At 33.8% G+C, this 25,930-nt stretch overlaps 1 protein-coding gene across 3 annotated transcripts; it reads right to left on the bottom strand.

Moving 5' to 3' along the window:
• Positions 1 to 473: 473 nt before the first annotated feature.
• Positions 474 to 25,544, bottom strand: LOC142348149 (uncharacterized). Of its 3 annotated transcripts, none has more exons than XM_075399359.1 (12): positions 25,254 to 25,544; positions 11,203 to 11,989; positions 10,771 to 10,967; positions 9,813 to 9,996; positions 8,975 to 9,276; positions 6,853 to 6,870; positions 6,324 to 6,503; positions 5,961 to 6,041; positions 5,457 to 5,702; positions 4,619 to 4,904; positions 3,494 to 4,247; positions 474 to 1,342 (listed from the first exon to the last, which is right to left on the bottom strand). In XM_075399359.1, exons 2-12 carry the CDS (start codon positions 11,987 to 11,989, stop codon positions 691 to 693), a joined length of 3,687 nt encoding a protein of 1,228 aa, XP_075255474.1. In that variant the 5' UTR covers positions 25,254 to 25,544; the 3' UTR covers positions 474 to 690. The 3 variants fall into 3 exon arrangements, with proteins under 3 accessions (XP_075255474.1, XP_075255472.1, XP_075255473.1); XM_075399357.1 differs by lacking the exon at positions 25,254 to 25,544 and adding an exon at positions 24,404 to 25,247; XM_075399358.1 differs by lacking the exons at positions 6,853 to 6,870; positions 25,254 to 25,544 and adding an exon at positions 24,404 to 25,247.
• Between the last annotated feature and the right edge of the window lie 386 nt (positions 25,545 to 25,930).

Below are 25,930 nucleotides of genomic sequence, written 5' to 3'. Positions count from 1 at the left end.
TTTTGATGCCTTTGATTCTCTTACCCTCCCTAATGGCAGGTACCAGTGGCTCTCTAATGTGTGTTGGTAAAATTTTGATAGTGGTTGGAACTCAAAACAATTTTTTAAATATATACACTATTTATTTTCGAACAATAATTGATTTTTTGAAAGTTTTTAATCTGTTACTCATTTGGTGGACAATTAAGTCAAAAACTTGGTTGAGAGAGGTCGGAACATTATGTGCGAACGCACATTTCTGAGACTCATTGTGTTCTTTTAATTTTTTAGCATGCCCTGTTATTGCTATTCTATTAAAAATTAAATATTGAAATATTAATTTTAAACCTTTGCTCTTTTATTATTTAGTAGATGCAAATCGTTCAGATATGAGAACTTATGATAATTTGTTTGTATCCACATGTTTATGCTCATATAGAGGATCGCAACGTTAACTAATAGAATTGATCCAGTGCGTTATAGCAGCGTGAAAACAAGATTTAGTTACTTAAATTTAAACAATTGTATCTTAAATACCACTTTCTTGGATAAATTTCCACATTTTGTTAACTGAGCCTTACAAGAGTCATAATTCAGTAATATTTGTACGAAGTGGGTGAGAGATGCAGTACATCTCAAAATAAATAATCGATACAATGAGAATAAATTGCTCAAAATATTAATCGTGATATGTCATTGTTCTTAATTCAACTAATTGCGGCTGTCAACCAAGTCCATTCTCCAGCTGCTGCGACTTGTTTTGCTGCCGGGGCTTTGAACTAAATACATGGGACTATCTGTGTTTGCTGCTGCAAAGTGCTCTTCGGTGACGGTCACTACATTAAGCGTCTGCATGGTAGTTGTAGTCACATTTCTATGAGGGGGAATTTCTTTCTCACGTGACCCTTTTTCTCGAATAATAATCTGCCTTGCTTCTCTATCCCGATACTTTTCTACAGCTGAAACTTCCTTTTGATCAAACCGTGATCGAATTGCTTCTATTTCCTTGTTTTTCTCTGCGATTGAATTCTGAGTTAATCTGAGTTTTTCATCTAAGTCACTGGTTTCTTCATTTGGTTCCCGGATTTGAACTAGGGATCTATCTGAAGGATCTTTGACTGGCTCTGACGTCGGATAAGGCTCTTCATCACTTGCAGAGCTTGATGATTCTTCATTTGCATTTGCGTCTGAAATCTCGTACAGAAAATATCGTTCTGATTTCACATCACTCTTCTTGCTCTCGGTCTGGAAGTTTTGGAGCAGTTCTGATATTTGATGCTCAAGTTGCATTAATTCTCTTTTGATTTTGAGCTCTAGCTCTGTTGGACTAGAAGCCTGGTAACTGTATATTCGAACTCGCGAGCTGAAATGAAATAGTGAGCTGAAATCCTTGAATGATAATGAGTTATAAGATTGATGTTAATGCAATTGGATGGTAAGGCTTTTGGATGTTAATGCAATTAGTTAGTTGGTTAAAAAATTATATTTTCGAAAAATAGACTTGTTGAAAACTGATTTATTTTTTAAGTATATAAAGCAATGTTTTCATGCAAAATATAAAAAAATCTTATTTTAAATTTCCATAATCATTTGTGCTTGAACGAAGCTTGAACCAATTATTGTAAACGTGTTGGTCTTTTTTATGCTTGACCATTTTTGCTTGAACATTTTCACGCTTATGTTCTGGAACATTCTGTGACTTCTCATATGACTTTTACCACACTTCACTTCTTCATTTTAATTGATTTCAATTGCTCTGATTCTGAAACGAAGTTTGTTGTTGATATAAAAGTGATTGTTAGCGGTTGAGTAACAACGACGTTGTGGCGTAGTGGTTACGATGTCGGGGTAATATCCTGGAGGCAGCGGTTTCGAAACCTCATCAGGTCACAGTTTTGGCACCGAAAGCTACACCCCTAAATTAAATTGGCCCCGCCTGTCGTTCGAGAGCAGTTCCTTTGACGTTAGTCGGTAATGTTTATGGTTTTCTAATCAATTGCTCTCAAACAAAGTTTGTAGCTATTTTATTAGTCCTTTTGTCTTTTCTTAAATCCCTATCGCGTGATTCCCATCCCTCAACCTCCTCCCCACTCCGCTCAGTCCACCCTAAAGCTAGCATCCCTAAGCACCAGCTGGCTACTACCGAAGACAGCCACTTGCCGATCATTTTAGAGCAATTCGCCCGTCGTTAGTCAGTTATGTGTAGGTTAATTCGGTTGAATATTTTTCATACACTTAATTATGGTATTTATTTCTTATGCTCGACTGCTAATTTATGACTTATAAAAATGCCTAGCAAATTAAACAATTAGACGAGCCCCAAAATAGGACGATGGAATTTATGGAGCTTGTGAGAGATTCTTCGCTATGTGAGAAATTTTCATCAAAAAGTTTTTTTAAAAGTTGAAGTGTTTTATGAGAAAAATAGTTTTTTCTCGGTTTCGACTTTAAGCAGGCACTGAACTTGCGATACTTTCCAATATCAAGGAGGCATTTAAATGTGACGACGTCATCACAAAGTGAATGAATTTAATAGCAACTCATAATTGAGGTCAAGCATAAGTTATAGGTCATGAGTCATTTTTTTAAACTGAAAAGCTGTATATAATTTATACAGTGGATGCAAAGGTATGTCTCCTACTGGTTCTTGATCCAGAACCAGCAGATTTTTTTTGGGGCAATGCTCAATTAGCTATTTATGCAGAATTTATCTTAGATCATGAGTCCATGACATCGCCAGTGTGATAGAGAACCTTAAAGAGCTCATTGAATGTTTTTTGGCTGTAGTTAAATTCAATCAAGCAAATTTTTGAACTTTTTTTGAACTTTTTTTTGATGATTGAACATTTTCAGACACTTGAACATTTTCAGACACTTCCAGCCAACTTGTGAACTTAAACTATCAGAGAGGAAGTAAGTAGTAATCATTAAAAAAAGCGTTATTCACCGCACCTTAATTGGCTGTGTAAAAATAATTGACTGGGCGTTTAATAAATTGCATTAAAAAGGTATAATGCTGCCTATTATAAAAATTAAAATCAAGCTCAGCAATATTTAGCTCACAGCCCCGAGGTTCACCTTGCTTAACCTTGTTGCCATGGGACGACCAAAGCTTTGCTGTGAAAACGACAGAGAAGATCTTAAGCTGCCAAATTATAGTAATCTATGAAAAATTGCAATGGGGATTCTGAGTTGACGCTGAAAATCGGCGACCTTTGGGGTTTTTCTTGTATCCGCATTTTTTAAACAATGCAAGTCAGTGAATAAATGTTAGCTGATTTATGATCCTCAGCTTTTTGTTCCTACGTGGGTTTTTTTTACTCGAAGTAGTAACAGAAAGCTAGGAATCGCAAAGCTGCGAATATTTTTAATCAGTTCCTTAATTTTTTTTAATTTAGGATACAAGAAACAACCCAAAAGGCCGTCAAATTTTAACTTCAATGCAAAACCCTCAGGAGTTCAATTTTATCAGAGGATACTATCCTATTTAAAATTTGTACAACATATAGCTAACCTTAGACGTTGTAAAGCCAATCTCTGCGTGTTCAGCTTCTGCCTCAGCTCACTTTTCTCTTTTTCGCTCTCCATTTTGTCATCATTCAATTGCATATTCTTCTCGAACAACTCTTCCTTCAACTTTTCCCGTTCGGTGAAAAGTTTGGTGTTGACAGCAAATAGATGGGTGTTCTCTTGTGCAAGTTGTTTCTCAATAATGTCTCTGGCCGGTGGTCGATACAAGACTATTTCACGTGCTGAATTATTGCTACTTTGCGGTTGCGGTGAATGTTTTTTGGGCTTGGGACCCTTGGAAGAACTTTGTTGCGTTGCTAGGTTAAATTGCACCCTCTTTGACAACGGTTTTGAACTTGATTGTGATGTTGCAATTGACATGGTGTCAGTTTCGCTTGCTGATTGACTCACAAGCTCAAGTTGGTTTTCAAGTTTTTCCTTTTCGGCGTTAACAGAGCTGATTTCATCAAGTAGCACTTCGTTCTCGACGTTCAGTTCGTTATTTTGCATCAAGAGTTCCTTCGTTGCTTCTTGTAATTGGACGACAGTTTCAGTATCGACGCTATCGGCTAATTTGTCGGACAGATTTTGATTTTTCTCGATTAGAGAAACGACTTGCTCTTTCAATTCCTTGCTTTTCTTCTCCAGGCTGTCGCTGAACTCAGTCTGTTTAACTAAGAAGTCCTCCTCCAGTTTGGCTTTGGAGTCTGACAATGATTCGAGTTGGTCAATCAGAAAGAGATTTTCATCTTTGAGACCTGAAATTTACCCTGATCAAAGAACTGGTTTTCATTTTATCTATGCTTATAGCTAAACGTAAGTTTTATCGGTCTTTTATGGATGAGTTGCTAATTCTTTGCGACTGAAAGGACTGATTAAAAAAGAACTGATTTCTCATTTAAAAACTCTACTTTTTAGCCACTCTTGTCTGATGCTGATAATGTTTAAGAAGCGTTACAAGGGTTAGGAGTAAGCAATACTAGTACATTAGATTAGGAGTAAGCAATATGTTTTCATTTTTGTTTATTTCAGAACACATCTGCTGCTTCATAACCATAATGTAATCTAATGTAGCTATTACAGAGGTGTGCTATAATAGTTATTTGTTTGAGATCGTTGCTTGATTTACCTGAAATCATTTCGTTCATAGCTTTGCTCTCTGCCCTCACATCCATCAGTTCATTCTGGATCTTCTCATAATCCTCAGTCTTGCTCTGATGCTCTTTCAACATTGTCAATTCTAGCTCCAGTTTATTGATTTTCTGCTCATTAGTGAGTTTCTCTTCCAAGAGTTGTAAGTTTTCTCCTCTGAGAACATCGAGCAAGTTGGCGTCCTGGATTGTGTTCGTGTTGATTGGGGTTCCGACTGTTGCGATTGTGGAATCGGTGGCAGAAGCTTCACGTTTTTTCATGCTCTGAAATAAAACCGTTGAATATCCACCATCTAAGATTTTTTGGCTGCTAGATCTGTGGTATAGTGATTGTATAATCAAAGTGAATAAAAATTCCGCATCTGAAAATGAGTTGTGGCGCTCAGCAGGATTTTTGTGATGTACGATTGCGCAACTCCGTGATTTGACTATGCTTTGATTGTTAATCATCTCAAAATCTTGGTAGATCTTTGTTTACTGTGTTCGCAAATATTTTTCTATTTTGTAAAACTATCCATAAGGCGAAAGTTGAGTTGTATTCAATATGTTTAGCAGGTGCATATGAGGCGTAAAATCTGTTTGTGTTGATGCTTTTAACATTTGAGATTTCCATAAATGACAATTTTGACTTTTCAGCTAATTTATATAGCCGAGTTTAGTTTTGCAGATCATCTTGTGTATTTTGAAATCTGGCGCACGAAATGTGAAAGCTATTTTTTCAACTCACGCCACGGTCCATATAGGGCTATTAAATCTAAGCTTTTTGAATGATTTGTGCAAACAAAATTAGTACAAAACAAACACGGGGGAGAGTACCTTGACATATTCATTATAGACTTGTTTGTACATGTAAGCAGGCACAAAATCCTTCTGGTAGCTCTCCAGTTTGGCTTCCAATTCCTGCCTCACTTCCTTAGCGTGCTCAGCTTGTCTGTTCAAATAGGCTATCTCGTCTATCAACTCGAAGATCTTCGTAGTCAGTTTCTGGAATGCTTCTTTGATCTCAGTTGTGTTGAGAGCTGTAACGTCCAGGTAGATTGTTTGAGAGGTGCCCGCCGTGTACTAAAACAACTAATAGGCAATAGAACAGATTGACTAGATTCAAATGTTTTGTGCTTTATTGGTGCCAGAAGTCTGCCCAAACTGAAGTAAAATTTTGATAACGAATGCGTCATTATAACAAAGTTACATGTTCTCAAAACTTGTTCGTAAATAAAAACTCGGTTGGAGTTTTGATTACTGCTTGCATGTTTTGAATGCTTCATATCGTTCCGAAGGGGGATGTGGTTTTTGGTGTAAACAGCAATACATTTTGTTTACCTTGACTAGGGAGTTAAGCATTTCCTCGACCTCTTGTAGGGTTTCTGTGTGGGTAGCTGACACCTTATTGCACTCGTTCACCTGAACAATTTGAATAATTGAGATAGCTCTGTCTTAATTGGCATTGAGACGCATACTTGCATATCTAAGCCATTTATTTCAAACTTGTGACACCTTCTGCACTACGCTTAATTCAGTAAAATTCTACGCTTAATTCTAGTTATTAAGAATATAATGCACGGTCGTGTAAACTTCATGTCAGTGAGTTTATGTAGAACATTAAATTTGTCTACGGTATGTCTGATTTCATCACTAAGTAATTTGGAATAACTTTTTTAAATAAGACCAGCCTTACTATCTGACCTTGGATTCAAGTTTGTGAATGATGGTCTGGTAAGTCTCCATAGTGCGCTTGAAGTCTGTCTCTTTTTCCTTCAACTTCACCTGAAGGTCTTTCGTGTACCTCTCGTCCATTTCCTTCTTCATCAAATCAACCTCCGTCTTATGTGTACTCTCTATGTCATCTCTCAAGTTCTCCAAATCCTGAAAATGTCTACATTTTTGGCCTCCAAAATTTTGGATTCATTGGCAATGTTTAGAGATGGTATTTAATGACCAGTCTCACCTTGCAGTTTTTGTTAATCAAAGACTGAAGGGTTTCTAGCTGGGGCAAGTCGATTTTATGTATCGAATATTTGATGTGCTTCGCACTTGGGACCTCAAATTCTAAGCTTTTGCTGATGCTAGATAATATGAAACCTGATTTTTTGAACTGGTATTTGATCAAATACTCGGCTCGGTTTATTCACAATAAAATGCTGCGTGGTTGGGGGCTACCATGTACACGTAGAGATAATAACGTTTGATGACACCCGGATGATATATTTAGTACCTGTTCGTAATGACATTCCTGAAAATTTATTCAATATTTGTTCAAGTTACAACAAGAGCTCATGATTGTTTCATCCTGTCGCGTGAAAATAACTGTGCTTTCAAAATTTTACAATTTAAGTCAGATTTTTTTTACAAAAGTATGCGTACGCTCTTTTCTTTCAAAAAAATAAGACGTTTTGTGCTAACGGATAAATTTGTTCTTTGCGTCATTGTTGATTGGGAATTGTTATAGAGGAATTTTCGGAAAATATATAATTTAGGTTGTTTTTAGACAGTTAAGTTTGAACAAAACGTCAATAATAAATATCTTTACACTGCTTCAAAGCATCGCTGGACTAGGCTTTTTTAAGCCTATTCAAGACCTGTGAGGTTTGATTGACGTATATGTTTTTTTTCTATTTCCTCAGTTTGTGAAAATCAATTTTATTATTGATCAACTTCCGAATCTATTTGGCGGCTAGGAATTTTATGCTGTCCTGTCTTTTTTGTTAAGCCGATTTTGACAGAGCGATATATTTTGCGGAGAGATACAAAAGTGGTACCATTGAAAAGGTAGAAGTTCCAAATTTTTGATTAGTTGCTCTCGAACGAAGTTTTTGCTTTACCTAAATTGCTCTTATTCTAAAACTAAGTCCGTGTTGCTAAAAGAATAGCGGCTGTAAGATGAGATATCAAGAGGGAATATAGCCGAATAGGCTATGATTCTTTCATGTACGCAGGAATTCGGGGGTTCTAATCCCTCCTTGGTTGGAATTTGTTGTACTCATAAAATAATTTTCTAGGCTGCAGCTCCCTCTGAATTAAGTTGCCTTGAATGTCGCTCGAAAGCAATTTGTCCGATGTTAGTCTTTTTGAAATGAATTTAGTGACTTCTGAATCAAATTATAAGTGTAGGTTGTGTCAAAGAAAGTATAAAGGGGCTTGGTTCACTTACACCGATCCATTTAATGCGCAACAGAAATACTAATAACTTGGCAGTTATCAATGTTAATTTCCAGTGATTTTAGGGCTAATTTCTCTCAACGTTAAAAAATTCACAATTTTAGAAGCTTTCAGCTACCATATCTTGGTTAGTATAGTTTTGTTTTTTAAGTTTTTGAACACTTCAATTTCTTCATGAGGCCGTCATATAAAATAATTGTGCCATCTTTTTATATGATCTTTTTAACTTCTCAAACAAAGTTATTAACAATTATATCAATAGCCGCCGTCAGCCTCAACGGCTATTATTTAGAGTCTCTCCTTTTTTAAATTCCCTTTGAGCACGTTTGACATAAGTCACGATTTTCACGTTTGACTTGTCGCTTACTCAAAGTTACAACTGATTGGATTTTAATTTCTGTCACAAATTGAGTTACGCAATGTGTATACGGTCATTGTTAAAAGTGCAGAATCAAAAGAAACGGGATAAATCGATAAACCCCGGGTGTGTCAAAGTGCGTTGGGTTATTAAAGTTTTAGAGCGATTGCTAGCTGACATTAGTTTTTAGCTTAATAGTTTTCAATTTAGAAGCTGAATTTCTAACTGAAACTGCAGACCGAATTAGAACACTTCTTTAAGACTTAGGGAAAAATTCTGTCAAAGAATTTATCTATTACGGAACTTGCAATGTCAAGATTTTCTGTGGTTATCTATGCCTCTGATTGAGTCATGGAGTGAAGATTCGATATATCAAAGTTTTTGTGGACAAAATTTTAAGTGTTAGGGTATCTCTATTTGCACGAAATGCAACAGATGAATGAACTGTTTTATATTGTTTCTTGGAAACAAATTGTAGTAAAAAAATTGTCAAAAAGTTTTGTCTTTTTATTTAAATTTTTTTGATAGGATTTGAAGCATCACAGGTACTTTGATGCTTCAAATCCTGTCCCTGGCAATGGCGTTGGTTAAAGGATGTAGAGTAAAGCATATTTTCAATTTTAAGCGATAGTTGTGATTTAGAGACTACAAACTTTTTTTTCTATTCCATACTTGGACTTCAAATTATTACTCATTGTTCTGGTCTCCTCTGCCCTCATACCCCCATAAAAAAGGGCTTTTCAGCTGGTTGGCACATGCTGTGTGATGCACAGTTGGTGCCACTCCCCATAGTAGTTATTATTATTGCTTTGTTTCGTACCTTGAGGTGTTTGTGTCTCAACTCTTTCGTTACTTGACTCTTCGCAGCCTCTACTTCTCGTTTCAGTTTCTTTTTGAAATTCTCGTGCATTTCTTTCTGCTCTGTCTCAAATCTCTCTCGCATTTTCTGTCTTATTTTCTTCTCCACCTCAGAGTCCTGAAGTTTACCAATAGTGGATTCGTGTTCCTTGATTTTGTCCATTTTGTCTTTGAGTGACTGTTTCAAATCCAACATTTCGTTTTCTTTGTTTTGAAAGTCCTGCTCAAGCTTGGTGAGTTTTTCCTCCAAAACTGCGTTATCTTCTAAAAACGGAAGAATGGATAATATGATTTAGGTGAAGAAATATATGAATAGTGGCCCAGCTCTACATATCTTTTGATATGCAGAATTTGATAATAAATTGTGTTGCTTTGTTAGTCCGTTCATCGTTAGTTAGTGCCAAGTGTTTTTGATGAACTGAAGTGTTATAGTTTTTAACTATTTTTATTGCTTGTATACTGAAGAAGGTCTATGTAAAGTTCTGGACAAATAGTTTTTGAGCTAAATGCCTCAAGAACAATATAAGCTGTTAGATGATAACCACTATACCATGTTCTTAATTTTTTGTTTCCTTGTAGTGCTATATGTTGATATCGCGAAGTCTGATCAAAATTGACTTCCGTTTTGAACGAATAAGGCGCTCATTCAAAAATTTTTTGAATCAATTGTCAACTAAAATGAAATAGTGCAAACTTATAATACTATCAATTGGCACAGTGCTAACTGGCACTACTTTTCTTGGCCTGTACTCTCGATAGTTTTAAAAACAAGTTATAAATTCTCGCTTTCGTTGACTAACCTTGTACAGTGGAGTATTCCTCATTAACTGCTCCTATGAGTTTTTCTTTTTCATGCACTTTGATCATCAATTCGTAGATCTCATTCTTCAATTCCTTCACTTCTTCCTTTAGCTCTCCCATTTCTGCTGTCTTCACATCCACTGAGCTCTGACTCTCCATTAGTTGACGTTGCAGCGAGTCCGCCTGTAAGAAATATCGAGTTTGATTTTTACATTAAAAGTTTTTTTAAAGAAATCACTCGGATCATTTCCTAAAGGAAAATTCAATGAATTCCATTTTAGTGCATTCTAAAACTTTTGTAGATGACGAAACTTAAGAACGGAGCAATCGAAATTTTGATTCCTTCCTTGAACTAACTTTTATTCTGATATAAATGAATATTATAGTTCTAATTACATTGTTTTTAGAAATCTATTTTTAGCACTTAATTGCGTATTTTCAAACTATAGAAGGCGTGAAAAATTTAAACGTCAATATTTCCTCGTAATTAAAAAATTAAAAATGTCCCTTTAACAATCGATTCAGTTTTATAAGAGCTTTTCAATGTTATTTCATTTCTCACCGCGAAATATATCAATGGGCCAAAATTAAGTTTCAGCGAAATTCCTAAACCCCATTTTGATGGGGTTAGGTAAAAAAAACTAAATTTATGCTGACTCTTTTCGACTTAAAAAAGCAGGCAGTTAGCCATGTAAAAATGCGTTTTGAGCGTTTTCTTTTGTGGATTTTGCTTTAGTCTGTTGGTCTTTTCTATGAAATTTTTCTTACGAGTAGTTTTTTCCTCTGGCCTAACCAATTGAAGGACTACCCCCCCCCCCCCCCTCCCCCCATAGAAACCCTCTTTCCCCTAAATCTTGCTTTTAGTAATCTGTCTGTTCCCGTCTATTATGTCCGTTGTATCAATGAGCAGTTTTCAACATCTGATATCTACTGTTTTGATTATAAGTAAAAACCGACCTTAGTTTTTATTTGCTCGTGGCTTTCAGCCAGAAGTTCCTCCCTGTTCTCGAACTGGTTGTTAAGTGTCTGGATCAGTTCACACTTGGATTGTAGGGAGCTCCTCAAGTTTTCATTCTCTTCTGTCACTTCATTCAGACTGCTCTGCAGAAAGTCCTTTTCAGGGTCACAGTTCATGTGAATTGAGGCTTTAGTTTCTGAAATGGTAATTGTGTTGCTACGAAAAATTTGCGCGAAAAAAAGAAAACTTTTGCTAGTTGAAACTTAAGACAAAATCTGTTTCTTTCGATTTTGACAGCAAAGAAATGATTTTATGGTCCATCTATGGTCCAATTTTTGATTAGTATTTACGAGTCAGTAAAGTATTATCCATTTCGAGAATTGGTTTGACTAGAATATGAATTTTTTGAAATGGTCATAATTGTCCCATACCTAGATCTTTCATAGTGTACTGCATATCAGACATCTTTGTTTCCAAGCTATCTCGCTTTTGTAATTCGTCGTCCAGGGCTTTCTGGAACTCTTTCATTTGTTTTTCCATTCTCTGCTTTTCCAACTCAAGAGTCCTCGTCTTTTTGGCATTGGATCTTGATTCCATTTCGGCTTCATTCAACTTGATTGCGTAATCTTTTAAAAGTTCGTCCCGTTCTTTAAGCATAAGTTTAAGAACGTCAGCATCCGATTGTGAGTTGCCAGCAGTTTTTCGTACATCGTTGACAACGTTGCGGTAGACCAAACTGGACTCGTCCTGGCTTTCGCTTTCATCGTTTTCGGTATCATCGTCAACTTGATTTTCTACCACTGGTTGTCCCCGGGTTTTCGATTCTTTCAAAGATGTCAAAATTGGCATTTTGTTTAATTCCTTTTCTTTTTGTTTAGATTCTTTGAATTGCTCTTTTCTGTTTAAAACTGGGCTGAATTTAAAGGTTACAGTTGGTGTTGTATGTGTGTTGTTTTCGTGGTTTTGAGTTGAAATTGAATTTGTATTAGGGGAGACTTCACAAGATTGGTCTTTTGAAGTTTGAATATCTATCTGGCTGAAGTTATTGGTTCCAATTCCAATCTCACTTATTGTTGAGCTAGATTGTCGTAGGGAATTGGAGTAGTTGTTGTTCAGCGAGGGCGAGGATGAGTTTGTCAAGTTGTACTCCTGCTGTTGGAGCTTCCGTTTCAGATCATTAATTGCTTCGTCGTAAGTTGTTCTGTTCGGAAAGCTCATCTAAAAACAATGTTCTTTGAATTTCTTTGAATTTCTCTCGAACAGAGATTGAAGCAGTTAATGTAGTCTTGTCTTTTTTAAATGCAATATTAGATCGTTTTTAACTTTTCGACTGGCTGTTAACTTTATCTTTTTGTGAAGACTCTAATGAAAACGGTTTCTCCATTAGAGCAGAGACGCTTAACTTAAATTCATCATTCTCGAAGTAAATAATCTTAAAATGTGGATTGTGGAAAGCTAAAACGTTTTGAAGTAAATTCATAGAAATTCCCCCATGCTTTAATGCATTCTACTGGATTCTCATCTTTTTAATTGCATATTGAAACAGAAATATTTTCGGATGCTTCGAAACACTTTCTGATAGCAAAAGAAACATACTTTTGGTCTACTTAAAATTGGTCTCTTGTTTTGCTCTATAGATTATTTCGTTAAGAAAAAATTTTGCGGACATTATAAATTTGAATTGCAGTGTTCTTTCCTATCAGTGAAACAATTATTACAAAAGCCCTGCATATTCGAAAAAAGTTGAGCATTATTCAATCGCTTAGCATATTAGAAAATTTTAAACAGAAAACAAACTATTGCAACAAAAATTCTTTTCAAGTTTGGTTTTTGATGTAATCTTTTTAAATTAGCTCTAGAAGTTAAAATGCTTAAGAGGAAGTTAGGCATTGTTGAACACAAATTTTTATTCAAAATTACGCTATATTTTTTGTGTGCATTGGGATAGAAAAGACTCCTGCTTTCTACAGTCGCACGTATAATTCTTTATTTTACCCAACCCTGTTAGTTCCTTTTCAGTACATAAATAATCAGACATGGTGATGATAGTTTGCAATCCAATGAAGATAAGGTAGCTATATGTGGTCAATTTATAAGAAGCTGAAAACAAGCACTAAGAAGTGCTCTTTTTCTGGATTTTCTGACAAGTTTCCGTTTTGCATTCATCTACAGTTTTTTTTTAATTTGAAATGCATAAAATAATTGTTTTGAAAGCAGTTGAAACGTTCTATTTTAAATATGAGCAACTTTAAATTTAATACTCAATTGTCATGATTAATAGCCGCGTCCTCAATTCCAGGCGGCAATTATAGCGCTCCTAAATTTTTTACAATCCAAGAATTGGATTGTATTGGTGCTCTGTCTTTTTTACGATCCAAGAATTGGATTGTATTGGTGCTCTGCCTTTTTTACGATCCAAGAATTGGATTGTATTGGTGCTCTGTCTTTTTTCATTTTTGTAAGATATTTTCACACCTTTTTTCATGACTTAGAGCTTTCAAAACGGGATAAACAGGTAAAGCTCAGCAGGCATCAAGTTAGAGGCCGCGTTTAGTAGTTCTTCAAGTACTTAGAGTGGTGAAACTACTGGGAAGGCCGTAATTCAAGGTTAACAGGTCATTTTCAGAACTTTTGAGCCCAAAATATTGCAATTTTTTTTGTCTTTTTTTCGGATTTTTTGTTGGACCAGTCTGAAATTGAGGTTTGTAAAAGTTGGTAAAGGTCTTTTGCAAGACTTAATTACTTTTTATGGCCCTTTTAAGAGCTATATGTATTGCTACACCAAACATAAACACGGTAATTTATTCTAATTTTTAAAAATTTTTCAAGTTTTTCGATTTTTTTGTTTCAGCTCTTGGTGTCACAATAATAGGTTATTTTATAGTTTCTAGTGGTAATGGAATGGTTTTCAACTTCACGGATTTTACCAATTTTTTTTTATGAAACTCGCATTTTTTTTCCAATTTTCTGACATTAATTGTCAGTATTCATTTTACAGGCTGCAAAAATCTCGGCTAGGATTTGCTAGTAGTTTACTGCAAAATTTTTATTGGCCATGGCATAAGCCAATTTTTTCAAATTTTTGAAAATTGTTGTCATTTTTTAGGTTTCTCTAAACTGAACAGCCAAAACATTTCCTTTAGGTTTTGATAATAGGTTACTGCATAATTTCTAGTGGTAATGGGGAATGTGTTTCAAGATTTTAATATTACAAATTTTAGCGATTTTCGATTTGTAATTTTTTCTTTGACTTCCTGAAATTTTAGTGGACAGGGGTTTCCTCAGTGGACAGGGGTTTGCTGCTATTGAGTTTGCTAGTATGTTATTGCAGAGTTTCTAGTGGCAACAAAATAGTTTTCTGTTTTTTTAGATTGCAAATATAAGTAATTTTTAAAATAAAGCTTGCAATTTAAAGTTTTTTTGATTCTTTTCAAATTTTTTGAATTTTGTTTGTTATTTTCTGAGTTTAACTATCTTTATTGGCCAACGAAACTTTTTAAATGTTGAAGATGAGTTACTAGACAGAACTCCACAGAGAAAAATTGAATTTGAACATTTTTTCCGAAGAAGTTAATGACTATTTTCCATTGTGTAATAAATGGCCTTCAGGTTAAAAGCTTCAAGAGTTTTAGGAATAATTGTTTTTTTGTTTAGTTTGATTCTTTTAGTTTCTCAACTTTCGAGATTTCGTCTTTTTGGCTGGGATTGTTCAATTGATCTGCTGGTACGGTACTTTACGTCTGTTTTTCATTCAATTTTTTGGATTATATTTCAGGACTTGTCCTGCTATGTTTTTTTATTTTTGTAAGATGTTTTCACACCTTTTTTCATGACTTTTGAGCTTTGAAAACGGGATAAACAGGTAAAGATATGCGGGCATGATGTTTTATTAGAGGCCCTTAGCAGCGTTTAGTATTCCTTCAAGTGCTTAGTGTGGTGAAGCTACTGGGAAGGCCGTATTTCATGGTTAACAGGTCATTTTAGGAGTTTTCGAGCCAGAAATGTTGCAATTATTTCGTCATTTTTCAAATTTTTTGTTAAACCAGTCTAAAATTGAGGTTTGTAAAAGTCGATGAAAGTCTTTTGCAAGAAATAATTTCTTATGGCCTTTTTAAGAGCTATGTGTTTTGGTATTAAAAACACACGAAAATGTATACTAATTTTTACATTTTTTTAAGTTTAATAAAAATATTTGTCATTTTTTGAGTTTTTCTAGACGTAGGTGTCAACGAAGCTCCTCTAGGGTTTGATAATAGGTTAATGCAGATTTTCCAGAGGTATTAGAATGGTTTTCAACTTTTTAACATCACGAATTTTAGCAAATTTTCGATAAAAACTTGCAATTTTTTCAAATTTCCTAACATTTACTGTCATTTTAAAATTTTTCCAGCCCTCCGTGCCAATATACCTCCTATAGGATAGGATATTTGCTTACTGAAAAGTTTTTGTTTTCTATGTGATGGTTTTCAACATTTTAATATCACAATATTAGCAATTTTTTTTTATAAAATTGGCTATTTTAAAGTTTGTCACTTTTAGGCTTCTCCAGCCTCAAGGGCCACAGAACCTACTCTAGGATTTGATAAGGGGTTACTTCATAGTTTCTAGTGGCAATAAAAGAGTTTTCAAATTTTAATGTTACGCATTTTAGCATTTTTTTAAAATGAAACTTGAATTTCTTTTGAAATTTTTTTGAAAACAGTTTTTCCGGCGCCGATCCGCCTCTTTGGTTTGATGATAAGTTACTGCATAGTATGAAGCTAAATAAAGCTTGAAATAGGGATACTATATAGTCTCTGGTGACAATGGAATGCTTCAAGATATTAATATCGCAATTTTTAGCATGACTTTCTTAAAATTTGCGATTATTTTTTTTCGTTTATCATTTCGAGTTCAACAATCTTTACTGGCCAACGAAACTTTGTCAAGTCTTGCAGTTGGGCTGCATTGAAAAATTTCAGAGACAAATAAAAGGTTTAAATTTTTGCTAAATATAGAAATTATTTTTCAATTTTTGCGCTTTTCAGTTTTTTGAAGCAATTGTCAGTTTTTTTAAGATTTTGTCAAATTTGTGGAGTTTATCTTCTTTTAGTGAATGAATCTCTTCCAAGGCTTGTGCGTGTACTAATGAGTATATTGAATCCTATTATATTTGGTCTCCAGGGTAAAAGCGTCAGAGTTATAGCAATTATAGTTTGTTTCTCAACTTTTGAGATGGTCTTCTCGGCTGGGTCTGTTCAATTGATCTGCTGGTCAGATACAATAGTTCTCAGTTTTTCATTCAATTCTTTGGATTGTATTTCAGGACTTGTCCTGCTATGTTTTTTTACTTCGTCTAACAGATTTTTGTTTTGTCTTACCCTGACTTTTTCTATGACATACCTCAGTAAAAAATGACTTCTGAACTCACTTATGGAAATTCAAATTTTATGAATATTTACTTGTTAAAGGTCAATAGTGTGCATCTAATTATTGTCAAACATATATGCCCTAATTCTTGATTATTAGAGTCTTGAGTTTTTGATTTTGAATATTAATTTTGGGATCTTCTCCGTTTGTGCCCCCAGTACGTTATGCGCCCCCCAGTTACAGAATACGTGCCATTACATAGTAAGTCATTATGTAAAAAATATTGCACGTGCATCTGAGGGGTGCAAATAATATGCGCCCACTAAGCTGAGGAGGCACAAACGGAAGAGATCCTAATTTTGAAAAGCCCTATTAGGGCTTTCTCCTTATAGAGCTTATGTATCTCATAAAAATGACAGTCCAAAGCTAACCCAAAGAGTCTAGTGGTCTATTAAAGGACTGGTGGTCGATCTGTCTATCGAATCTCTTTAGTTGCTTCAATTCATGGAAGGCCCCAAGCGTCTATCGCGGCTATTTTCCGGCAATCTGTCTATTGATTGTACTATGACGATTTTTGAAGTGTAGAAAAACAAGGAGGATCGGTAATATGCGATCGCACATAAGGTTCAGACCCCGCTTATCCACAATTTTGGCATAATTGTCTACCAAAAGAGGAACAGCTAGAAAACCCCAAGTATTCAAAAAGAAAATTGGTGTATAAACGAAAAGATAGTCTCCAAAGCAAATAACTCAGTGGAATAAAAAAATGATGCATTAGATACATGAGATATGCCAAGAAAGCGAGTCGAAAGAAGACGAACAGCAAAATCAAACAAGAACAACAACAAATATTAATTACATCAAAAAATTTGTCCGTTTTGAAAAACTAAACTTAATAAAGTAGAAATAGCGTCAGATAAAACAAACTAAACAAAACAACTTGTAATTCACCAGAAATGATATGGGACCACTCCATAATAAGGATCGGTAACAATAGACAATAATGAACAAAAACAGTAATTTTGAAAAATTCGCTTTTAAAAAAATTAATTTCCAAGTAATGAAAACCATTAGAAATCAACTGAATTGTCCCATTGATTTACGATTACCAGTGTTTCTAGAAATGTGAATTAAGGACTGTCGTTATTCTTTTTATGTGGTTACAAAAAGAACAACAATTAGACAACAAATAAAAAATCAGTTAAATTTTGCCAGAGAACGCTTTTGATGCCGTAAAGCCCTGCCTTGGCCCTCAAAATGTTCGATTGCACCTTCTTAGAACACCGATGATGTATTATATGACCTCTCATTAATGAAACCAGGTAACAAGTAGACAAAAAGGAAAATAAGCAAATTTAAGTAATACTTGTTTTTCGAAAAAAAAAATTATCTCCAAAGAAATGAAAGCAATTAATTGCAAAATGAAATAATAATACAAGGTCCGTTTATTCTTACAAAGAATGTCCTTGAGACCTGCAATTGTCCAAAATATATTCTATATCTACAAAAAGAATGTAAAATATGGCAAAAATCAAAAATTAGTTTACTTTTTTTTGTGAAAAACCCGTGTCGAAGACAGTAAAGTCACAACGAATGCTTTTTAAAAAAATATATTTTGCTGCACCAATTCCTTTGACACATTCCCTTGATAACAATATTGTCATTTTTGGCCTGTAGTTATCGAGACTAAGTAACAAACAGTCAATAAAAGGAACAAAAATTCAAAGGTAAAGTGTTTTTTTATTTTGGAAAACCATTGTTTTCAAAATCATGAAAGCCATCAGCTATCTAATAATATCTGAATATCAGCCCATGTATTCTTACGTGAGAAGCCAGTGAAACCGGGTCATTGTACAGAAAATTTCATACAAAGCAAAGTAAAAACTACAGTTTTAGACAAAGTTTAGAAAATTCAATAAATTTCTTTGAAAAAGTTTTGTCGAAGCCGTTAAAACCACAGTCTATATTCTTAAGGATTTTAACATTATCGATTGTGCCTGATTTTGAACGCCAATAATGTGATATGTGAACTGTCAATAGCTTGATAATGTGACAAAACTGGAAGACCAAGAATGGGCAAATACCTGAAAATAAAAAAAATGTAAAATCTTGTATCAAAGCAATAAAACCATAACCTAATGTGTAAAACCGCAATAGAGATTGAATTTGAATTCAGTAGAAAGAAGAAGCGGAGTTTCATTGCTTACATTAATACACTAAGCTACAAGTTGACCATATTAAGAGAAAAATGGAGGCAGAGTTCAGTAAGCCATTATTTATTTAAAAATCAAATATTTTTAAAGTCAAACGACCATAAGCTTTCAAGTAATAAACAAGATACAATCATTTGGAGCTCATTGGGAAACAAAGTGGACCTATCACTAGTGAGCTTTGATTTGAAATGTTCTGTTATTTAATTAATATTTAAAAAAGATCGATTTTTATAGAAAAAAAGGCCGACTGATTACAATCCGAATCTTTTTTTGATTGTAACAGTCCAAGAACACTTAGTTTTTCGAATGTTATAGATAAAGTTATTTTGTAAGTTAAAAAATCAAAAATATATGCTGCGTTGTTGGTAATTAACGAGTAAAGTAAGCAAAAACCGGCAAAATTTTTATTTTGGAGCACTCGCAACGGAAATTGAAGTAGAGTCTACAAAGATTGTGTTAGCTGTGTTTGGGTGTGTACTCCCTGCAAATTTAATCAAAGTGGACTAAAGAAACTCACTTCATGCTCTTTTTGGTGAAAATGTCTGAATTTTGAAATTTTTAGCCAGAATTTTTGACAAAAAAATTAAATAAAAATATATTTTTTTGTCTTTATAAATAAAATCAACAACTTTCTTTAAAAAATTAATCAAATTTTAGCAAAATTAGCGAAATTTGAGTCACAAATTCCGGAAAATGTGAATAAAATCATCGTAATTCACTTTTTTTCTCAAAAGTTCGAACCTCGATAACTCCCTGTAAAAAACGAAAATCAGAAAAAAATTTTAACTCCATTTTCTATGCTGGACAAGCTTTCTAATGACACCAGTCTCAACTCTCTACGTTGAATATATCGATCGGACAAAATTGTCTGAACAAAAAACCCATTTGAGTATATATCCTCCCCTTCCCCCATTATTATGAAATTCAGAGGAAAATTTCTGAAGGAATTAGTGTAAAAACAGCTGAATGTTAACAAAGCATTAAACCTTGAATAATCGTAGAAATGCGGATTTCAAACACACAGCTAGAAAAATATTTTACGCTTGGCTTGGCGAGCTTCTTTATGATATTGCTCACATTTTATACAATTTATTTTTATTTTCGTTTATCATTTCGAGTTCAACAATCTTTACTGGCCAACGAAACTTTGTCAAGTCTTGCAGTTGGGCTGCATTGAAAAATTTCAGAGACAAATAAAAGGTTTAAATTTCTGCTAAATATAGAAATTTTTTTTCAATTTTTGCGCTTTTCAGTTTTTTGAAGCAATTGTCAGTTTTTTTGAAGATTTTGTCAAATTTGTGGAGTTTATCTTCCTTTAGTGAATAAATCTCTTGCAAGGCTTGTGCGTGTATTAATGAGTATATTGAATCCTATTATATTTGGTCTCCAGGGTAAAAGCGTCAGAGTTATAGCAATCATAGTTTGTTTCTCAAGTTTTGAGATGGTCTTCTCGGCTGGGTCTGTTCAATTGATCTGCTGGTCAGATACAACAGTTCTCAGTTTTTCGTTCAATTCTTTGGATTGTATTTCAGGACTTGTCCTGCTATGTTTTTTTTTTTACTTCGTCTAACAGATTTTTGTTTTGTCTTACCCTGACTTCTTGGAATTGACTTTTTCAATGACATACCTCAGTAAAAAATGACTTCTGAACTCACTTATGGAAATTCAAATTCTATGAATATTTACTTGTTAAAGGTCAATAGTGTGTATCTAATTATTGTCAAACATATATGCCCTAATTCTTGATTATTAGAGTCTTGAGTTTTTGATTTTGAATATTAATTTTGGGATCTTCTCCGTTTGTGCCCCCAGTACGTTATGCGCCCCCCCAGTTACAGAATACGTGCCATTACATAGTAAGTCATTATGTAAAAAATATTGCACGTGCTTCTGGGGGGTGCAAATAATATGCGCCCACTAAGCTTAGGGGGCACAAACGGAAGAGATCCTAATTTTGAAAAGCCCTATTAGGGCTTTCTCCTTATAGAGTTTATGTATCTCATAAAATGACAGTCCAAGGCTAACCCAAAGAGTCTAGTAGTCTATTAAAGGACTGGTGGTCGATCTGTCTATCGAATCTCTTTAGTTGCTTCAATTCATGGAAGGCCCCAAGCGTCTATCGCGGCTATTTTCCGGAAATCTGCCGGCTATTTTTTAAAATTATTTGCCTGGTAGAATAACTAAAAAATCAGAACACAAATATTGCGATGTTAAAGTGTCTTATCAAAAACTATAGTAATTTCTTTCTATCATGAAACTTCTTTTTATCGTGATAGTACTATGAAGACGCTTTGATGTTTTGAAGACGCTTTGATTGTTCTATGACGATTTTTGAAGTGTAGAAAAACAAAGAGGATCGGTAATATGCAATCGCACATAAGGTTCAGACCCCGCTTATCCACAATTTTGGCATAATTGTCTATCAAAAGAGGAACAGCTAGAAAACCCAAAAAATTCAAGTTTTCAAAAGAAAATTGGTGTATAAACGAAAAGATAGTCTCCAAAGCAAATAACTCAGTGGAATAAAAAAATGATGCATTAGATACATGAGATATGCCAAGAAAGCGAGTCGAAAGAAGACGAAAAGCAAAATCAAACAAGAACAACAACAAATATTAATTACATCAAAAAATTTGTCCGTTTTAAAGAACTAAACTTAATAAAGTCGAAATAGCGTCAGATAAAACAAACTAAACAAAACAACTTGTAATTCACCAGAAACGATATGGGACCACTCCATAATAAGGATCGGTAACAATTAGACAATAATGAATAAAAACAGTAATTTTGAAAAATTCGCTTTTTTAAAAAAAAATTAATTTCCAAGTAATGAAAACCATTAGAAATCAACTGAATTGTCCCATTGATTTACGATTACCAGTGTTTCTGGAAATGTGAATTAAGGACTGTCTTTATTCGTTTTTTATGTGGTTACAAAAAGAACAACAATTAGACAACAAATAAAAAATCAGTTAAATTTTGCCAGAGAACGCTTTTGATGCCGTAAAGCCCTACCTTGCCCCTCAAAATATGTTCGATTGCACCTTCTTAGAACACCGATGATGTATTATATGACCTCTCTTTAATGAAACCAGGTAACAAGTAGACAAAAAGGAAAAAAGCAATTTTAAGTAATACTTGTTTTTCGAAAAAAAATTATCTCCAAAGAAATGAAAGCCATTAATTGCAAAATGAAATAATAAAACAAGGTCCGTTTATTCTTACAGAGAAAGTCCTTGAGACCTGCAATTGTTCAAAATATATTCTGTCTACAAAAAGAATGTAAAATATGGCAAAAATCAAAAATTAATTTACTTTTTTTGTGAAAAACCCGTGTCGAAGACAGTGAAGTCACGAATTCTTTTTAAAAAATTATATTTTGTTGCACCAATCCCTTTGACACATTCCCTTGATAACAATATTGTCATTTTTGGCCTGTAGTTATCGAGACTAAGTAACAAACAGTCAATAAAAGGAACAAAAATTCAAAGGTAAAAAGTGTTTTTTTTTTGGAAAACCATTGTTTTCAAAATCATGAAAGCCATCAGCTATCTAATAATATCTGAATATCGGCCCATGTTTTTTTCCGTGAGAAGCCAGTGAAACCGGGTCATTGTACAGAAAATTTCATACAAAGACAAAGTAAAAACTACAGTTTTAGACAAAGTTTAAAAAATTCAATAAATTTTGAAAAAGTTTGGTCGAAGCAGTTAAAACCACAGTCTATATTCTTAAGGATTTTAACATTATCGATTGTTTCTGATTTTGAACGCCAATAATGTGATATATGAACTGTCAGTAACTTGATAATGTGACGAAACTGGAAGACCAAGATTGGGCAAATACCTGAAAATAAAAAAAATGTAAAATCTTGTATCAAAGCAAGAAAACCATAACTTAAGGTGTAAAACCGCAATAGAGATTGAATTTGAATTCAGTAGAAAGAAGAAGCAGAGTTTCATTGCTTACAATAATACACTAAGCTACAAGTTGACCATATTAAGAGAAAAATGGAGGCAGAGTTCAGTAAGCCATTATTTATTTAAAAATCAAATATTTTTAAAAGTCAAACGACCATTTCAAGTAATAAACAAGATACAATCATTTGGAGCTCATTAGGAAACAAAGTGGACCTATCACTAGTGAGCTTTGATTTGAAATGTTCTGTTTTTTAATTAATATTTAAAAAAGATCGATTTTTATAGAAAAAAAAGGCCGACTGATTACAATCCGAATCACTTTTTGATTGTAACAGTCCAAGAACACTTAGTTTTTTGAATGTTATAGATAAAGTTATTTTGTAAGTTAAAAAATCAAAAATATATGCTGCGTTTTTGGTAATCAACGAGTAAAGTTAGCAAAAACCGGCAAAATTTTAATTTTGGAGCACTCGCAACGGAAATTGAAGTAGAGTCTACAAAGATTGTGTTAGCTGTGTTTGGGTGTGTACTCCCTGCAAATTTAATCAAAGTGGACTAAAGAAACTCACTTCATGCTCTTTTTGGTGAAAATGTCTGAATTTTGAAATTTGTAGCCAGAATTTTTGACAAAAAAATTAAATAAAAATATATTTTTTTGTCTTTATAAATAAAATCAACAATTTTCTTTAAAAAATTAATCAAATTTTAGCAAAATTAGCGAAATTTGAGTCACAAATTCCGGAAAATGTGAATAAAATCATCGTAATTCACTTTATTTACTCAAAAGTTTGAACCTCGATAACTCCCTGTAAAAAACGAAAATCAGAAAAAAATTTTAACTCCATTTTCTATGCTGGACAAGCTTTCTAATGACACCAGTCTCAACTCTCTACGTTGAATATATCGATCGGACAAAATTGTCTGAACAAAAAACCCATTTGAGTATATATCCTCCCCTTCCCCCCATTATTATGAAATTCAGAGGAAATTTTCTGAAGGAATTAGTGTAAAAACAGCTGAATGTTAACAAAACATTAAACCTTGAATAATCGTAGAAATGCGGATTTCAAACACACAGCTAGAAAAATATTTTACGCTTGGCTTGGCGAGCTTCTTTATGATATTGCTCACATTTTATACAATTTATTTTTATTTTCGTTTATCATTTCGAGTTCAACAATCTTTACTGGCCAACGAAACTTTGTCAAGTCTTGCAGTTGGGCTGCATTGAAAAATTTCAGAGACAAATAAAAGGTTTAAATTTCTGCTAAATATTGAAATTTTTCAATTTTTGCGCTTTTCAGTTTTTTGAAGCAATTGTCAGTTTTTTTTGAAGATTTTGTCAAATTTGTGGTTTATCTTCCTTTAGTGAATAAATCTCTTGCAAGGCTTGTGCGTGTATTAATGAGTGTATTAAATCCTATTATATTTGGTCTCCAGGGTAAAAGCGTCAGAGTTATAGCGATTATAGTTTGTTTCTCAACTTTTGAGATGGTCTTCTCGGCTGGGTCTGTTCAATTGATCTGCTGGTCAGATACAACAGTTCTCAGTTTTTCATTCAATTCTCTGGATTGTATTTCAGGACTTGTCCTGCTATGTTTTTTTTACTTTGTCTAACAGATTTTTGTTTTGTCTTACCCTGACTTCTTGGAATTGACTTTTTCAATGACATACCTCAGTAAAAAAATTTGGATAAAATAATTTGGAGTTTTGATTTTATGCTCCGTCTGCTTCGAGAGCAAACACAATCATTGTATCATTGTTCTCATTGTATCACAAATATGCCCTTTTCAATTGTGTCTATGAACTCACTTTGTGAGTTTTGCTAGATAATTGTAATTTTTTGGCGATAATTTTCATTTATAATTATGGTTTAGTGATAATTATAATTTTTTGATAATAATTTTTTTTTCAGTTTTTTTCCGCAACTGAGTTTAACTCTTTGTAACGCAAGAGCAAGGTTGAATGATTCTGTTTCAAAAGTTTTTGAAGTTGATTCTGTTTACAAAATTTTTTGCTTTATTTCCAAACTCGAAAATACGAAACTGAGAGCCTACTGGCCAGAGCCTATTTTATATCTGCCAACAGTAAAACTTTACAGTGAAACAAAAAATAATCGACTATTTCAGGAGCGTGGAATTAAAACTGACCACAGAACTTTTGTCAATGTTCTGAGAACTCAAATCAAGATAGCTGTCCGTTAATTGTTTGAACTTGCTACTCTTCAACTGCGGTTGTTCGATGTCCAAATTGTTTATAGGATTGAAAGACCTGAGTAAACAAGGTTCTGATTGAGTTTTCAAATGAAAGTTCTCAGTTCTGCTAATCAGCGGCTGAAATTCGATCGAACTGTCGGGTAATTTTAGTATATATCTTTGGCTAAATATACTATGAGCAGATAAAGCGCGATTTTTCTCGATTTGGCCTCTATGGCGATAAGTGTGACGTTTTGTAAGCCGTGACGTCAGCAACGGGCGGGTTTCTGAACTAGCGAGTGAGTCGCTTGACGAATTCGAATTCGTTGAGTGATCTTGAGCTCCAAATAAAGAACCAACAAAACTAGCTGCTCCTAGCAAGCCTGTTAACATAACTGATTGCTTTTAACCATCTTTTGAATGGTCAATGTTTCATCCAAGGTACAACTGTGCGCGGTAACAATGTTGAACTGAGATTTCGATCGAGGTTTGCAAAATTTAATAAAGAAAATGAAAAAAATTGTTTCAAGCCAACAGCGGATTAGAAGCAGATTAATTTTGAGCTAAGAACGTACATATTTTTTTCTAGTGACCAAAATAAAATAAAACCCGCAGCTCTGTAATTTTTGCAAATCGTATTATTTGTGACTTTCATTTAAATTTAGCATTGGGGGATGTTCTAGGCTTTAAAAATATAAATCAATGGTTCAAAGAGAATACAGGAAGATGATTGAAAAAGCAATATATTTATCATCTATTAAATGGGAAAACAAATTGGGAAAATTCAGTTGGAAATGAAGCTTACCTCCTTGTGATCTGCTGAAGAAATGATTTAATTCGTTGAGAGTTTGATAGTTTGATGGTAATATGCTTTCAAATACCACGATTGAACAGGCAAATAAAACGGCACTGGGCAGGTTGTTCCAAATTTTTCATGAATTTTAGAATACTTTTTTATTCAAATACTTAATCTGAAGCAGAGGAGATTATACGTGTGGTAATACATTTGCGCATTTGGAGTATTATTTTGTGTTTGTGAAAAACATTTGAAATATTTAAATGTGGGATTAAATTAAACGTGAGCGGTTTTTAAAGGTTTTATTTTTCTCGTTGCTGTTTCGCTTAGTTGAAATGAAATGAAAACACCTGCTTTAGATCTTACTATATTGTTAAATTATTCAAGTGTAGCACAAAATCAAAACATTGAATGCCGTAAATCTTTTTGTGAATCAGTAGCGTGCTTTCATTTTTAACCTTTTACTCAAATCTTTTCCATCTAAATTTTCTGACTGTGTGCAGATGACAACCGGGAGCTAGATTAGCCTATGGTTTATTTTTCCTGAGGTCTGGACCTGCTGACGATACATTAAAACATATTAAGAGAGCCAAATCGGCTTAAATTGTGACGCTGGAATAATTTGATTGCCATTTTCCTGTAGTTTCCGGATATATTTAAATATGGAAATCAAATATAGAAAGAAA

Source organism: Convolutriloba macropyga, chromosome 10, assembly GCF_964194025.1.
Source record: "Convolutriloba macropyga chromosome 10, txConMacr16.3, whole genome shotgun sequence".
Classification (NCBI taxonomy): Eukaryota; Metazoa; Xenacoelomorpha; order Acoela; family Convolutidae; genus Convolutriloba; species Convolutriloba macropyga.
The sequence above is the reverse complement of the archived record's forward strand: the minus strand, read 5'-3'. Positions and strand labels throughout refer to the sequence as shown.

Bases quoted from the DNA above. Each gene is read 5' to 3' on its own strand.
- LOC142348149 (XM_075399357.1), bottom strand. From the start codon at position 24,841: ATGTTAACAGGCTTGCTAGGAGCAGCTAGTTTTGTTGGTTCTTTATTT. The intron at 9,997-10,770 runs GTCGGTTTTTAC...TATTTCTTACAG, and splicing joins ACGAGCAAATAAAAACTAAG to GCGGACTCGCTGCAACGTCA. The intron at 1,343-3,493 runs GTTAGCTATATG...ATTTCATTTCAG, and splicing joins TTGGCTTTACAACGTCTAAG to CTCGCGAGTTCGAATATACA.